This window comes from Vitis vinifera, chromosome 18 (assembly GCF_030704535.1).
Source record: "Vitis vinifera cultivar Pinot Noir 40024 chromosome 18, ASM3070453v1".
In the NCBI taxonomy this organism is placed as follows: domain Eukaryota; kingdom Viridiplantae; phylum Streptophyta; class Magnoliopsida; order Vitales; family Vitaceae; genus Vitis; species Vitis vinifera.
Genome location: NC_081822.1, coordinates 13,111,436 through 13,129,627, shown reverse-complemented (window position 1 = coordinate 13,129,627; position 18,192 = coordinate 13,111,436). Strand labels below are relative to the sequence as shown.

The window sequence follows — 18,192 nt, the reverse complement described above, 5'->3', positions numbered from 1 at the left end:
TTTAGCCTAACAACTTACTATCCAGTACCTACAACTTGATCCACGTTTGTAATGCAATAACTACATGTTGCTTCTTAGTAGATTCTTTGGTCTCTCAGAAGGGATTACGGTATTCAACCAACAATTCAAAGAATCAAATCCTTGAATGAGAGAACGAGAATGGTGTAGCAATAAGGCTTTTCTCATAAGGAGTCTCTCTCTCAATAATGAGAGGTCTCTAAACCCTAAGGTCTCTATGATCTCTTAGCCCGAATCTCTAAGCTTGAAACTCTAACCCTCAAAGGGTTACAAGGAAGGTATTTATAGGAAAAATCCATAAGGATTTCGATATCTTAAGTTTTCAAATTTGAGTTTGATTGAAATTCATTCAAAATAAGTTTCTAAACTTGGTAGGACTGTCATGACTACTTAAGCAAACTTAAATCACTTGAGCGTTCTAACTGTTTAAGCGGGATTAACCACTTGAGCGCTCTAACCGCTTCAACTGTCCCTACTTTTTTGAAAAAATATTTTAAAAACATTTTAAGCACCTAAATGATACTAAACCTTTTATACCTTAAATAAGCCTTTATATGCCACGAAGCAAACCTTTGAGATGTACATGTGACTTTCTGGTTGGACGAACAATAACCCTTGATCTTCAATAGAGAGCAAGTCACGATCTTAAAAGACTTTTATGGTCATACATAAATTGGAACAAAATTGCTAACATGTAAACAAGACTCAATCTCCTAACAAAAATTTATTGCTTTACATGTTCGCATTTTCTAGGAAAGAAAGTGGGAAATAGGAAAAGTGTGTATACTTGGTTGCCTTTTAACGAAATAAAATCTATTCTAGAAATTTTAGAGATTCTCTTCCTTGAAACACATTTAAATATATATATATATATATATATATATATATAAGAACTTTAAATAAAATATTATTAAGTTGTTAAATGATAGAGTCATCCATTTAGACCTTATTTCAAAATAATTTTAAAAATATTAAAAATGTTTTTTTAATGTTTGAAAATGCTTTTATGTAAAAACATCTGATGTTCTCTCCACCAAATGGACGGTGTTTTGGATTTTGAAGATGTCAAATCTAGTCTTTACACCCATCTTCTCCCTCATATCAACTTCTCCAATAGTGATCACTTCCATCTACATAGGCCAAGAAGTGACTTTCAAGAAGGTGATGAGTGTAGTCCTAAGGTCTGGAAAAGGCTCATCGTCACCTTTTTGTCTATCTTCTTCGCTTACAACATAGTTGCAATGCTAATTTTAATTATATGGTAGTGTATATTAATTGAACCTATCAATATTGGTATCTTGATGAAATTTGCTATGGGTTATGCTAATCTTGTACTTTAATTGAGCTCTCATTTATGAGCACAGTTTAGCAATTGGCTAGCATGATATTGGCATTGGAAGACTTATATAGGTTTCGAGCCATGGTGAAGAGTAAAGCACTAATAAGTGGTAAGTTTTGGAAGGCAATGGTCATCTTACTTAAGCTGAATTTTTCATTGTTTGTCAAGTAGATGGCATTTAAAAGGTTGGTGATGCATGAAGCCTCATTGGGTATGGCCTATGTGATTCGTGTTTCTTATTACTTCTAAAGATCTTTCTCTTTGGACTTGTCCTCCAAACTATTATCTACTTTATGTGCAAGTCGTACCACCATGAAAACATTGATGAAGCAGTCCTATTTGATCACCTCGAAGTTTACATGGAAGAATATGTTCCTTTGAAGGGAAAGGATGTTTAGCTAAAACAATATTACGTTTGATCCTATTTTTGGATTTTTTTTTCTTTTCTTTTTTGATAAAAGTTGTTATAATAGTTGTTCTTCCATGGTTGTGGGATGGAGATTGTGATAATCAATGAACTACTACACAGCTATTCGCTTGAATTGGTTGGGTTGGAACTAGGCAAGCTCCTAGATAATAATAGTCCAGAATAGATATTACCATATCAGGACCAATTAATTATAATTTCATTAATTTGAAAGTCATGCACTTTCATAGAAAGAATTGGGTTAAGTGAGTTACTAGCACAAACAAGAATGACACAAACCCTAGGTTCGTCTCTCCCATTGGGTTTTGTGTTGTGGCTCTATTTGCCACAATATGGAAGTGTTCAATTAGTGCATGGCGATAAATTGTTCAATTGTTTGTGGTGAGTCGTGCTCAATTTGCTTGCCACATGATAAAGTTTGAGTGAATAATCTTTTGCTTTTGCATGTACACCAGTGAGTTAATGAATTTAGGTTATGAGTGTTGTTAATTCCCGTTATAATTACCTCAAAAATTCTTATTCATGAGGTTTTTTATATTATTTTAGGAGTCTTAGTTTAAGCATTAATTAAAGGTATAGTCCAATTATAATTAATTTATGACAAATATAAGTTTGTTACTATTAAAAAGAGAGTTGAATAAAATAAATTTCTTTCTTAGTAGAATTATTGTCAATACTCAAAGAATGTGCAAGACTAAGAAGATCAGTGTTTGAATAATAAGGAATTAATGGTGAATATTAAGAAAGTTGTAATTTGGTTGGTTGAATCATAACAGTATATAATACATCAATTCAATCACAACTCCCTCCACAATTAGTGTATTTAATTCAGGCTTGTTTATATCACATGATTTATGTGTCTAATGAATAAATAATACATCAATTCAGTCACCACTTCCTCAACAATTAGTGCATTTAGATTCAGGCTTGTTTAAATAACATGATTCATATGTTTAAGGAATAATAGTTACAAGGAAGTAACCGATTTATAAGTATTTAAAACACTATCAAAATATAAAAAAAAGATTTATTGAAAGATTTTATAAGCAAAGATCGATAAACAATATGCAAATATCTCAAGTAGTATATAAATTCGGATTTAAAAAGTAAAAAAATAATCTCATAAGTAGAAATGTAAAAAAGAGCATGGGATACTTCTAAAAATTATACAAAGGGGTAACCCTATCAAGTGAATGAAGTTGCACATGCTAAGATGTGAAAAATTTGTCTCCCCCCATTAGTGACTATTAAGTTATCTTGGATATTTTGAAACAAATCAGAATTTGGTATTGGTTCATAATAAAATTGCATTGAATATAGAGTATTATGATGTTTGGTACCTTGATACAACCATATTTGCAATAAGAAATAATTGTTTTTACAATTAGATGAATCAATCAAAAAAAAAAATTGAAAATAAACCAAAATTTTATATCATAAGGAGAGATAATATTAAAACTAGTTAGTTCTAAATCAAGATGATATTCACATTACTAATTATTTTATATTCTATATATTTTTTAGAATTTATTAAGTATAAGACAATTAAATATAAAGTGGTGTATTATTAATATGTACAATGAAGTTTGCTATTTTAGTGATAAAAATAAGAAGATGATTCTAAAGTTGGAGATGATAAAGAAAATGATGTTTCTGATATTTCTTGATCAAGAAAAAACTTCTTTAAGTTTAAAGAAAATAGTGCAAAAAAGTAATTGGCATTGGTATCTTCATTTTATTTATCTCAATTTTTGTAAGTTGAAATTATTGGTATAAAAGAGTATGTAACGAAATTGTAAATGATTAATGTATCATATTATGTCTATAAAGAATGTCTTATCAAGAAATAGTATAAGAATTCATTTCTTGTTGGATTTAGAGTTGTATATGCATATTTTCTCAACCTTGGTGACATAAAATCTTTTAATCATAATAAATATATTTTGAATTTTTTAGATGATTTTACCAAAAAAAAATTAATTAATTAGTTATAAAAATAAAAATTTGAGGCTCATAGGAAGTTTAAAAGAAATGAAAACTCTTGTTGAGAAACAAATTATAAGATTGAGATTTGATAGAGGAAAATTCACCTCAAATGAATTTTATTATTATTGGGAAAGTTAAGATATATATTTCAAAAGTAGTCAAAAACTAGTTATACATCTTAACAAGATGATACAACTAAAAAGAACAAAAAAAATTATGGAGTTGATAAGAAATACATTCAAAGTCAAGTCACTTTCAAAGGTTTTCTAGGTAAATATAGTTAAAAAATATTCTAGCTACCAAAATAGTTTTTGAAGAATACAAAAGGAACATTGAAGCACACATGAGCTACATATTTCTTTCTTGGGCATTTTTCAGTGATTCCATATTCTCATATACCATAAGAGCACAAAAAAAATGTTTAGTGATAAAAGCAAGAAATGTATCCATGATAGTTATAATGATGTAACCAAAGGTTACAAACTATATAACCTAAAAAAAAATGATTATAAGTAGAGATATATATTTTGTGTTTAGAGAATATAAGTTGAGCATGGACTTAAAAAGAAAAGAAAAAAAAAACTTGTTCTAGAAAATGAGTATCAAAAGAATTCTAGGATGGATATTTCAATATTGAGTAGACCTTCTCTTACTAGAACTTCTTCTTCATAAATAGGGATAGAGTAGGAAGTGACTCAAAAGAACACTCAAACTGTTCTTATATTCTGCCTACATTTAAAGAATTATGAGGTCATAAAATAAAATGAAATTACTTTTAAGGTTTAGTTAATTTTTATTTATTTACATATGTGACTCAATCAATGAATAAATAAATTCAACCAATAGAAAAAACAACACATGGGAGTTAACAACTTTTTCAATTTAAAAGAAGCCTGATTATGCTAAATGGGTTTATAAGACAAAGTATAAGGAATTTAGGTTATGAGTGTTGTTAATTCCCATTATAATCACCTCAACAATAATTATTGATTAGGTATTTTTATATTATTTTCGGAGTCCTAGTTTAATCATGTATTAAAGGTGTAGTTCAATTATGATTAATTTATTGCAAATATAAGTTTGTTACTGTTACAAAGAGTTAAATAAAATAATTCCTTTTTTAGTATAATTACTGTCAATAGTCAAAGTGTGTGAGTGAAATAATGTGTAAGATTGAGAAGATCAGTGTTTGAATAACAAGGAATTAATGTTGAATATTAAGAAAATTGAAATTTGGTTGGTTGAATCATAACTATAAATAATAAATCAATTTAGTCACCAGTCCCCCAATAATCAATGTATTTAGATCAAGCTTGTTTAGATCATATGATTTATGTTTCTAATGAATAAATAATATATCGATTCAATCACAACTTCCTTGATAATTAGTGCATTTAGATTTGAGCTTATTTAGATCACATGATTTATGTGTCTAACAAATAATGGTTACAACGAAGTAACCAATCTAAAAGTATTTAAGACACTAGCAAAATAGAAAAAAGATTTATTGAAATATTTTCTAAGCAAATATTAGTAAACAATATGCAATATATCTAGTATACGAATTCATATTTAAAAAGAAAAAACAATCTCATAAGCATAAATGTCAAGAGGGACATGAGATACTTATAAAAATTATACGAAGGGGATGAACAAGTGAATGAAGTTGCAAAAGTTTAGAAGTGATGAATTTATGTTTCCCCAAATTAGTGACTATTAAGTGACCTTAGGTATTTTGATCAAGCACAAACCTTTGTGAACCAAATACATGTTAATGATGAAAAGCTTGATGATAAATTAGTATAGAGAAAATCATGTGATCTTTTAATACAAAATCTAAATATCATTACATCATAGTTCAAAGATTAAAGAGTTCATTATGTTCACATGAGCAAATAAGGACATATTAGAAAATCAACTCTATTAATTCAAAATAGCATCGGCAACAGGTCCTAGTGGCTAAGAAGAAAACAAAGGTCATAGTCATGATCAAGGTAGAGTTGAGCATTACACCTCCACCAAAAGCGGTAAAAATGGAGAAAAAACTTTTTCCAAAGAAAAGAGCAGACTCTTATATCTAAAGATAAGTCTAATGTATAGTGTTTCATGTTGAAAAACGCTTTAGGAGGAATATTTTATGATGATTTCATTGAAAGACCGAAAGGGATATGTACAAAGGAAACTTTACATATACATAGATTTCCCATAATTTTAGGAAACCCAAATATAGGAAATAATAGATGCACAATTTCCAATAATAATATTTGTATCAGATTGGCCATAATTACAAAATATTGACTTATTCCAACACTCCCTCTCATGTTAATATGGATATTACATATGCCCTACTCGGCAAAAGAATCATTAAACACCCTATTCACTACTACTTTAGTAAGAACATTAGCTAGTTGATCTTCAGACTTCATAAATGAAACAACAAAAATTCTAACTTCAAGTTTTTCTTTAATGAAATGTTTGTCAATCTCCGCATGTTTTGTCTAATCAAGTTGAACATGATTCTCAACAATTTCTATGGTTAACATATTGTCACAATATAGTTTCATTACCACTTTAGGTTTGAAACCTAAATCTTTTAACAAATTTCTTCACCAAAGCAACTCACATACTTTAAATGCCATACTTCTGTACTCAGCCTCAACACTTGATCTTGCTATTATTGGTTGTTTTTTACTTCTCAAAGTCACGTGATTTCCACCTACAAAGCTGAAGTATCTTGAAGTAGATCTACGATTGTCAACTGAACTTACCCAATCGGCATCTATGTAGTCATCTACTTTTAAGTGACCATGATTTGAAAACCACAAACCTTTTCCTAGAGCATACTTCAAATATCTCAGTATGGGCTCTACAACATCCATGTCAGGCTACATGGTTCATGCATGAACTGACTCACTACTCTAACTGCATATGTAATATCTAGTCTTATATAAGATAAGTAAATCAATTTTTCCACAAACCTCTAATATCTTTCTTTATATGTAGAAGTTTTGCACTCACAAAATTAAACAACTAGGGATTCTACTCAATAGGTGTGTTAATCAACATACATCCTAACATTCTTGTTTCAAATAATAAATCAAGAATATATTTACGTTGGGATAAGAAAATTCCATGTTAAGTTCAGGCTACCCCATTCCCAAGAAAGTATTTAAAGTCTCCAAGTTGTTTCATTTCAAACTTAGAAGCCAAATACAGTTGTAAATTAGAAATCTCTTTAGAATCATCACTAGTCACCACCATATCATCGACATAGATTATCAAAGAGGTGATTTTATCTTTTCTATGATTTGAAAATAAAGTGTGATCTAAGTTACTTTGTTCGTAGCAAAAATTCTTCATAGACTTAATGAACCTACCAAACCAAGCTCTCAAGGACTGCTTCAACTCATATAGCCCTTTTTTTAGTTTACAAACCATTGTTGTGTCTGAATATTCTAGTATACTTGTAAGGGGATCTGTATATACTTCTATAAGATCTCCATGTGAGAAAGCATTTTTTACATCAAATTGGTGAAGTGGCCAATCTTGATTAGATACTAATGACAAAAACACTCTCATAGTGTTGAGTTTGGCAACAGGTGCGAAAGTTTCTTGGTAATCTATACCATAAGATTATGTATACCCTTTAACAACTAATGGAGCTTTGTATCTCTCAATAGTTCTATATGCTCTATGCTTAACTACAAATATCCATTTGTACCCCACGGTCTTCTTCCCTTTTGGTAAAAATACGAGATCCTAAGTTGCATTCTTTTTTAGAGTTGACATCTATTTTGCCATAGCTTTGGCTTATCTAGAATATGCTAAAGCTTTTTGCACTTTACTAGGAATAAAGACAAATGACAATTGGAATACATAAGATGTATATGACTTAGATAACTTGTGAGATGACACATAGTTGTTTATGAGATATTTTACTTTAGCTTTAAGATCAAGTTCATATCTAATGGCTGGTTGGACACAGTTAGATTAAGGTAGAGATGATAATGATATGGTTCAAGATCAATATTAAAAGAATTAACAACAACATCAACATTAAAATCAATAAGGGTAAAATGAGAATCGGGTGATACCTCTAATAAGTCCTTTAGAGAAGATTGGATCGATGGATTCAGAGGCAATGTACTATCATGGTGTTAATCTTCACTTTCTTTAACCGAGCGATCTATGAAGGTTGAACTGACATTTTCTATAGAGATTGAACAAACATTCTTTGTTAAGCTCTCATCACTAGGTATCCTATATATATATAATCTTATATCATCAAGATTTTCTACTTCATTCCTAATTGTTAGCCCAAGGGTTCTCCTAATCGGGTTTTGATGATAACAAATCATGGTTAAGTGACTAATTGATTTGAATGGTAAAGAATCTTAGGTATAAATTCGGAAATTCATCAAATGGCCAAATGGATACAAGATCGAGACTTTGGGAAGACTTTTGATCATAGAAAACGAATGTAAGATGAATGCATGGGTGCACTAAGGTTTTTCATATCGTTTCATGCATCTTAGAAAACTCGGTTTATCCTTTAAAACTTCGTTTTCATTAAAACCCGAGTTTTATCAAATGTACCTTAGGCAAAACATTTTAAAATTGGCATATTAATTCACCTAAAGACCTTGCCTAAGTGTTAGAAAAGAAAGGAATTGAAGAAGATAGGTTTTCGGGGCCAAAAGGCTGAACCGGTCGAGGCTCTAGCCAACCGGCTCAACCGATTAGGGAACCGGTCAACCGGTTATCCTTGTTCGGTCGAGGTCCAGTCGAGGAGTGCCAAAAACACACTCTCTCATCCAGTAGCTTTCTCTTCCTGGTTGAGGTTCACCCCTTCCCAGTCAACCTCCGGTCGAGGCAACGGTAACCTGCCAAAGCATTAAATGCTCCAATGGCTACTGAACCGGTCAACTCTAGCTCAACCGGTCGAGGCTCCCTTTTTCTGTTTTTGGCTCCCGAGCTTAGAAACCTATAAATTGATAGCTCCGCTTCATTTATGACACAGAGAACACTTGCAATCAATTGTCTACCTACCTGTTCTTGACCAAAAAGCTCTCATTTCCTTCTTAGTGCATTAAATCATCACTTGCATATCCTTTAGTGCACCCTTGTGAGTCATCCTAGCTTTGAATTGTATTTGAGCTATCTTTAAGCTAGGTTGAGGGATTCATTCTTGTTAAAAACTAAGTGTTAAAGCCTTCAAGAGGTTTGAATCTTGAAGAGATTGTGTAAGAGCTCATTGGAGCCAAAATCCAAGTGTTAGAAGATTGGAAGCTTGGTTGAAGCTTCAAGTTAGTGGAACCCTCACTCGGTTAGGAGATTGAGGAGAATGGGCGTAGGCAAGGAAGTGTCGAACCACTATAAAACCCGAGTTTGAATTCTCTAACTCTATCTCATTATTTTTGTTTATATTGTGTTTGAACTTGTTGTGTTTGAAAATATTTAAAAAAAAACCCAATTCACCCCCCCCCCCCTCTTTCCCTTTTGGGTGCTTTATTTTCTCACTTGTTTATCCCTGAAGTTATGAATTTGAAACCCTTGTTGTATAGAAAAACTCGTTTTCATGGAATAGACATCCTTGGAAACATAAAACTTATTTGAAGAGACGTGATAACACTGATAACCCTTTTAAGTGGAGCCATACCCAACAAATACATAGTTCAATGTCTATAGGCCAAGCTTGGTACATTGATGTGCATGTTAATGAACATCCACTATACACCCAAAGATCCGAGGTGCCTAATGAACAATTGAAGGAAACATGTAGTAGTCAGAAATCACATCCAAAGGTCTCCTGAATTTGGGAATACTTGAGGATGTACAATTAATCAAATATACAGAAAAACTCAAGGTTTCACTCTATAAGTGAGATGAAACATGACCACTAATTAATAGAGATCAAGTGACCTCCAAAAGATGTCTATTTTTCCATCCAACTACCCTATTTTGTTAAGGAAAACGAGCAAGGGATTTTTAATGAAGGATACCAACAAAATCCATAAATTCATTAAATTCTTTCTTGAAATATTCACCCTCATTATCAAAATGAACATTTTTTTATAGAGATCCCAAATTATGTAAGCACCATCTAGTAGAAAAAACGAAATACTTCACATACATCACTTTTATGTGTTAGCAAATACACTCAAGTCATCCTAGTACAATCATTTACAAATTTAATCAACCATTTTATTCCATTATGTGTGGAAAATAGGGTAAGACCCCAAACATCTAAATGAACTAATGAAAAATAAGCATCAACTTTATTATTATTCAAAGAAAAAACAATACAACGACTTTTCGTCATTACATAATTTTCACAAACAAAATCTAAAAGATTGCAATCATGAAATAATGAAGAAAATAGTCTCCTAAGATAACCAAATGAGGTGTGTCTTAACCCTCTGTGTCATAACCAAATCTTTTTTTTCCTTGTCTTCAATCTATTGCTCCTCATATCATGAACCAGTACTTCTTCATTAATTAGACCATTGAAAACCATACTTCAAATAGTACAAACCTTCATTCTGTTTACTAATTCCAATCTTCTCCTTGGTATGGATGTTCTGAAAAATACAATTCATAGGAACAAACAACACAGCACAATTATGAGACTTGGTTAACTGACTAACAAAGAAAAGGTTTCAATTTTGTGAAAGGACAAATAAAATATTAGGTATAGTTAAATAGGGTAATAAAGGTATGATGTCAATGCCAACAACTGGTGATAGCATACCATTAGCACTAATAATGATAGCATACCATAAGAGTACAGAAAAATGTTTAATGATAAAAGCAAGAAGTGTATTCATGCCATTTATAGTGATGTAATCAAATGGTTAAGAATGATATAATCCAAAAATAGGAAAATAGATTGTAAGTAGAGATATATATTCTATTTTCAAAGAAAATTAGTTGAATATAGACTCAAAAGAAAGTAAAAAAAATTAAAATAAAAACAAAACAAAAGAAAACCTTGTGCTGGAAAATGAGTACACCTTCTCTTACTAGAACTTCTCCTTCATAAACAAGGATAAAATAAGAGGTGAATCAAAAGGAGACTTAAAATGTTCTCATTTTATGCTTGCATTTAAAGGACTATGAGGTCATAAAAGATAATGAAATTGTTTATTTACATATAGGGCTCAATAAATGAATAAAGAAATTTAGTCAATAAAAAAGAACTATACATGAGAGTTAACAACTTTTTCAATTTGGAAGAAGCCTATTAGTGCTAAATGGGTTTATAAGACATAAAGTTGACATGGTTAAAGCAAGATTAGTGGGAAAAGGCTATAAGAAAAATCTAAGTATTAATTATTTTGAAGTTTTCCCATCAGTTGTCAAACTAGAAACCATTCACATGTTAATTACACTTGTGCTTGAAAAAAAATGGAATATTCATTAAAGCAGTATTAAGTCAGCTTTCTTGAATGGTGTACTTGAAGAAGTTTTATTGAACAACCAAAACATATTGAGGAATGGTGAGAAAATTAAGTTTGTAGACTCAAAAAAACATTGTATGATTAAGCAAGCATCTTGCACTTAGTATTACTTTTTAGCTAAAACATGGCTTTCAAAAGTGTTCTTTTGAACATACACTTTACATGATGTCTAACTTTAATGATGATATTGATGGGAACTCCGGATTACTCTATTCCATGTCTCAAAATCAAGTTAGGTGCATGAAACTAATCATACCACTACTAGATCCTATGCACAATAGAAACATAACTTCTAAAAACTTTTTACAAAATCTAGAGCTTGAATGTATCAAATGCTTATCTCAAATCTAGATGTTACTAAATCAAATCCTTGTGATAAAGATCGTCATTTGATTTCATTGTAGTCAAAGATGATCTTGTAAACCCTTGATCTTTCACTTGATGACTCATTATTAAAGCTAGGCACACAAATGGTGAAAGTTCTGAGGGTAAAGGTTAAGGCTTTCTTTTTGGAATGTAGGTAGAATGATGGAAGAAGACTAAAACCCTAACCCCATAAGGGGTATTTATATGGTTCTTACTAAGCTTAAGTAACATGAACCCATCTTGGGTTTGGGTCACTTAATTTAGCCAAAAAAAAAAGTCCTAATTAATTAATTAGCCCAATAAGGCTCAAATTAATCAATTAGCCCGATTCAGAGATGTCATCAACTAATTCCTATATAACTTTTCATGATTACCAAAATGCGCTTATGCACATAAGTGAATGGAAAATCAATACAACTCTTATAAACCTTGTTGTCAACATATATGAGCTCGAATAGACTACTAAGACCCATAAGACCATACTAGCTTCCTCATAATCCAATTCTGAAGTTGAATCAACATCCCACTATAGAGATTCAACAACACTTTAGTACCATATATATATATATATATATAACTACGAGACACTAACTGCTCAAGTTTGTCACGTACTATCCACTATATATAGTCTTCCCATGAATAGGTGTCCATAATCTAAGTGGAAGCTATCAGCCTCTCAAGAGTACCTCTACTATCCTTGAATTACCTCAACCAACATGTCTAGCTCATTAAGGGCTTATGTCAAGTTTCACTTAAGGCACTATTATGGTTATAGTTTACTTGAAGATACTTCCTTAAGATCACCCAAAGCTCTACACTATTTCAATCCCATGAGATATCATGGTGCATTTATTGAGAATACATATTGTATCGACTTTTATCAATAGTGACCCATTCCATATGGAATATATGATCACTTTAAGATCTCACAAGTAGGTCAAAGTCACAACTAACTCTGGCACAAGCTCAATATTCTCTAAAGTTTGAGAGATAATGCAGTATAACAACTTTGTGAAGTTATGGCAACCTGATAAGCCTTATGTAATAACTCACTGTAGGCGTTGTCCCAATGTGTAACTATGCACACTAGTGCATTCACCATGGAAACCGATATTCAGGACCAATCATCCTTCCAATTCGGAGATAAAGCACCATAGCCTTAAGTGGATTGCCTAAGTCCATGAACCAACTGTGAATATATCATTAACTTACAAGGAACCCATAATTTAGATCTTCCATGCCACTTCTAATGCACCCATGTCATGTACAATGCAAGAGATGCAAGTTAGAATGGTCATAAGTATATAATGAATGGAACAAAGATAAATAAAAGTGAAATTGGAATATTATTAGATAATAATAAATCCAAATTTATTATGTCATGTCATGCCTTTTAAGACTCTATCCTAATAGATATAATTGTTTATATATCTCAATGTAGATTATTTAATTTTTATGGGAAATTGTTAATAAATGTTTGAAGATTTCAAGTAGAGAATGATACAATAATTTAAAGATTGACATTTGATGCAATTGGACTAAAAATTTATCACTTAATCAATGGAAAGATCCAACAAAAATTTAATCCACATCCATTCCCTATAGGATGTTCCTTGTTTCTAGTTGAAGTTGTACTTTCAATGGTTGTCCTGGCATATTCTACGAGGGAGATAATAATTAAGTATAAGTGATAAATGAATTTTGTGTGAGATCTAATGGCAATAGCACCCCTTATGATCACGCTAAATTTAGTCCAAAACCTAGCCATCTCATTAATTTCAATACATGGCCAAAAAATGGCTTCATGTGGGAGTTAATTATTATTTGTCAATAGCATGCCACAAACACGTCAATAATTACAAAACCAAAATTTTTCATCTGTCTCAAAATTTCTCACCATTAATCATACGCCTTTAATTTTTTCCCTCTACCACTAATGTGGTTGGCTATATGTTCGGCATCTCTTGCAATTCTAAATAACCCTCGACTTACAAATCCACCACAATAGAGACCATTTTTTCCCACCTAGTGATGTAGGAAACTTTTCTTGGGAATTCCATCCTTGTTGAAAAGGTCGTCACCCTCCTACTTAAATTTAATTTAAAACACATTCATTAAGGTTTATGAGATCTATAAATAAATAAACAAATATATATATATACATTAAGATGGAACTCTACCTTAATCCATTTTAGAATAGTGCTTTTGTAACCTATAGCAAAGATTATAGCATTAAACCGATTCATTTTTCCATTAGAAAAATATACATAGTCATTTTCTATCTTTTTTAATGTTGGCACAACCTAATAGACAACATCATCTTCATTAGTGATTATAAAAAATATTATAATATGTTGCATATATTAGAGAGTTAATTCTCATAAAAGCTTAAGATTATAGGATCAGAGTCCACAAAGTATATCATCCTCCTCATTTGGTCAAAGCGGTCGAGGATGTAGAAATTTCAATTCATGGGAAAGAGTCTTCACCCAAGAATTAATAAATCAAAATAATATAATATTTTCACCAAGTCTTTGAAAAGTCATTTTGCTGGACTTGATGTCGAAGTCTGTCACATTGGCCCAACTATCCCCCGCCACCCTTTAAACTCTTCTTAAGAAAACCCTCATTCTCCTTAAATAACAAAACAAGGGTGAAAAAATATTAAAGAAAAAATGTCTCTCCCAGTCGAAAAAAAAAAATTATCTCCATTAAATTTATCTTATTATATTTTGTTCCTTTTTAATTTGATTTATTTAAAAACTATGCTTAGTTAAACAAATTTTCTAAGTCATTTGTTTATATTTATTAAGAAAAATCTATATACATACATATATATATATATATATATATATATATATATATATATATATATATATATAAGCATTATTTCGGTAGTTCTTTATAACATTGTTGGTGGTGGTTTTTTTCTTTTTTGCCATTTTATAAAATAAAAATAAATAATTTAAATAATTTAATTTACTCTTTTTATTATTATTATTTTTATAATATTTTAATTAAATGCTAAAGTTTCTTAATGGAATTGTTACATTCTTTAAAAATTAATATGCAATTAAATGAAAATCAATCAATAAATAATTAATAGATTAGAAAAAACCTATTTAGTAAGATTGATATTAATATGGACAATAATAATAAAATCATTAAATAGGTAATTATTTAAAAGTGATTGATTGCCATGGTGCAAAAGCATATATCTTTATTTTTTAGAAGACCAGACTTGTGTGAGCGTGAGATTTTTCAAGCTATTTTTTACCCCGTTACTTTCCTTTCCAAGGTTGCCAAAATGTTCAATTTTAATTTAGTTCCTTTCATATGGCTACTTCAACCTTCTTCCAAGAAGGATACCATCCACAAGTGGTGCAAAAGCCTAAAGTATTATCTCCAAGAGAATTGGCTTCTTCGTTGGAAGATATCCATATGATTATGTTTGGTCTCAAGAAAAGTATGAAAGTATGAAGGAAAGAATAAGATATGAAGAAATTAAAATGATTTTCTAATGCTTGATTTTTCCATAAAAAGTATGATAAAAAAAATTAAATATAATTATAATGAGTCAAAAATTTATACATTTTAAAATTATTTAAATAAAAGAAAAAAATAAGTGAAATGAATTTAAAGTAGCACATAATATTAACTTATTGACTTAAATATATTTTTATTTTCATTCACTTTTCTTTCATTTTATTTATTCTCTTTATTTCTTTTTCCATGTATTTTCTTTCAACTTTTTATTGAACCAAATATAGTATATATGATCTATTGATTATTAAAGTAATAGGTGACTATTCATTCATAATAAAATGACCAAAATGCAATAAAGGAAAATTAATATAGTTACCAATTACTCAAAATTCTCATCTTTAAATCACACCTAATTATTTCCTCGACATAACACCTCTGATGTGGTTGGCTATATGTTCCGCATCTCTTGCAATTCCAAATAGCCCTCGACTTGCAAATCCAACACAATAGAGACCATTTTCCCCATTCCAGTGATTTGGGAAGCTCTTCTTGGGCATTCCATCCTCATTGAAAAGGTCTTCGCTCTCCTATTTACATTTAATTTAAAGCACATGTGTTACATTTTTTAAGATCTACAGTCTCACACACACACACATATATATATATATATAACAAATATTGATATGTAAAATAGTTAATTTTGTACCTTAAGCCATTTTAGAACAGTGCTTTTGTAACCTGTAGCGAAGATTATTGCATCAAACCTATTCATTTTTCCATTAGAAAAATAGACATTGTCACCTTCTATCTTTGTTATTGTCGGCACGACCTAATGGACAACATCATATCATCATCTTCGTTAGTGATAATAAAAAATATCATAATATATTGCATATGTGAGAGAGTTAATTCTCGTAAAAGCTTAATATTATAGGATCATCCTCCTCATGTGATCAAAGTGGTCAAGGATGTAATGAGAAAGGGTCTTCACCCAAAAATAAATTGAAATAATATGATATTTTCACCAAGTCTTTGAAAAATGATGTATTCACCATAAACTGAGCATCCATATATTTATTTTCATTCCAATCTGATTTTATTTGATGATGGAACTCAATACTTCCACTACCAAATTATCAAGCCTTCTTGCATGATGAATTAATGAGTTAACTATAATTAAATTATGTATAGGAATATACCTGAATTTCTCCTTCCTTAATCTTCCCTATGGTTCCAACATCAATAACCGGAGATGAACGAGTTACATCTTTAAGATAAAACGGTCCCTCGCTTGGCCTTGGAAGCCCATAACTAGAAAGATCTCCATAAATCAATTTGGAGAGGGACACAGTAACATAATCCACCACCTTGCAAGGAATGTATTTCAACAAAAGCATTCCAAGTAACACCATTTCCTTTGTAACCACATGTACCTGTATCCAACCATATGGTTATTGGAGCTATCATATATATGGAGAAGAAATCTAATAAAACCCTCACAGATCTAGAGTTCCAAGTTTTAATTATCAGACAAAAATGTCTTCAAGGCTTAAGGCCAATATTTCCATCACAAAGTGTAGAAATAGTGAAGGAAAAGAGACATTACCGGGTTGCGAACAACAATAGAGGTTATTGCACCATGATCCCATAAGTCATAGGCTATCTCCATGCCAGAATTCCCACATCCAACAACCAAAACTTCTTTGTTAGTGAATCTCTTTCCATTCTTATAATCGCTACAGTGCATGAACTCCCCTCCAAAACTGTCCAACCCAGGTATCTTAGGAATGAGACCCTCACTATTCTCACCAGTGGCGACCACCAGAAACTTCCCTAGGTACACCTCTAACTCATCAGAGAGTGTGTTCTTGGCCACTATGTGCCACTTTCCTACAACCTTATCATAGGATGCAGACTCTACAAAGCGGTGGTATCGAGGGTTTATCTGGAAGTGAGATACATAGTCCTCCAAGTACTGAAGAAAACCAGCCTTGGGGATAAATGTGGGTGTACCTGGGGGGTAAGGCATATGAGGAAGTTGGCAGAACTGCTTTCCTAGATGAAGCTTCAAGCGGTCATAAGACCTTTTCTTCCACAGAGAGGCAAAGCAATCCTCTCTTTCCAGGATTATGTTGGGGATGGAGAGAACATTCAGGCATGCAGAAGTTGCAAGACCAGAAGGGCCAGCTCCTACGATGATTACAACTTCTTCCATGTCTCTTAATGTCTCTTACTCTCTAGTCAACTATAATTGCTATCTCTGCAATAGGTCAGTGGCTCCATGAACAAAAGTCCATATATGTATATATAGACAACATTAGTGAGGCACTCAGATTCTACACTATCCTGATGGATTTCACTCTTGAATGCCTTTCCTTGATTATTTGAATATCCGAATATATTGTCTTTATAAATTATATCCCCGTTTTTGTTTTTAAAAAACTTGTTAAGTAACGAGTGAAAACCAATGAGTGATAAGTGCTAGAGATATTGATTAGTCCTTGCACACATAGTTAATATCAGCCAACAATCGAAGAATGATAAATTTTAAATGAAATCCTGTAATGAATTAATAACATAATCCATCATTGGATATTTTACCTTTTCTCTCACATTTCTGTCTTTTTTATTCTAAGATTCATGAAGATACCCATATGTATCTTCCTAGATTTCCTAACTTTTTTTTTTCAATGAAATATCCAAAAGTTAATTTTGCAAGGAACTAAAAAGAGTTAAATAAGGAAATATTTAGGGTGGTTTACCAAACTAGGTTTGTATTTCCGAATTTATCTATTGGAACACCCTCTAAAGATGTAAGATGATAAGGATAAAATGAAATTTATTACTTTATATGTTCACATTTTCTGGAAGGGAAAGTGGGAAAAGGGAAAAGTGTGTATATACACTTGGCTGCCCTTTAACGGGAATAAAATCTATTCTAGAAATTTTAGAAATTCGCTTCCTTAAATAAAAAAATATATATATTCATTGTTTTTACTACTCCTATCTAATGCTTTTTCTGGATTCATGTCCATCCCCATATTTTTTGGAAGAAAACCTTAATTCATTTTTAGGTTCTTTTTTCCATTTACAGCTATTATCTTTATAAG

At 31.1% G+C, this 18,192-nt stretch overlaps 1 protein-coding gene across 1 annotated transcript; it reads right to left on the bottom strand.

The window, feature by feature from the left end:
• Nucleotides 1–15,435: 15,435 nt before the first annotated feature.
• Nucleotides 15,436–17,332, bottom strand: LOC100260746 (probable indole-3-pyruvate monooxygenase YUCCA10). The gene is made up of 4 exons (XM_002278951.3): nt 16,689–17,332; nt 16,282–16,515; nt 15,789–15,911; nt 15,436–15,669 (listed from the first exon to the last, which is right to left on the bottom strand). The coding sequence occupies exons 1-4, from the start codon at nt 17,295–17,297 to the stop codon at nt 15,496–15,498; spliced, it is 1,140 nt and encodes a 379-aa protein (XP_002278987.1). The 5' UTR covers nt 17,298–17,332; the 3' UTR covers nt 15,436–15,495.
• Between the last annotated feature and the right edge of the window lie 860 nt (nt 17,333–18,192).

Excerpts from the sequence above, each read along its gene's own strand:
- LOC100260746 (XM_002278951.3), bottom strand. The coding sequence starts at position 17,297 with ATGGAAGAAGTTGTAATCATCGTAGGAGCTGGCCCTTCTGGTCTTGCA. Across the intron at positions 15,912-16,281 it reads TTAAGGAAGGAGAAATTCAG|GTCGTGCCGACAATAACAAA; the intron begins GTATATTCCTAT and ends GTTGTCCATTAG. Across the intron at positions 15,670-15,788 it reads CTGTTCTAAAATGGCTTAAG|GAGAGCGAAGACCTTTTCAA; the intron begins GTACAAAATTAA and ends AAATGTAAATAG.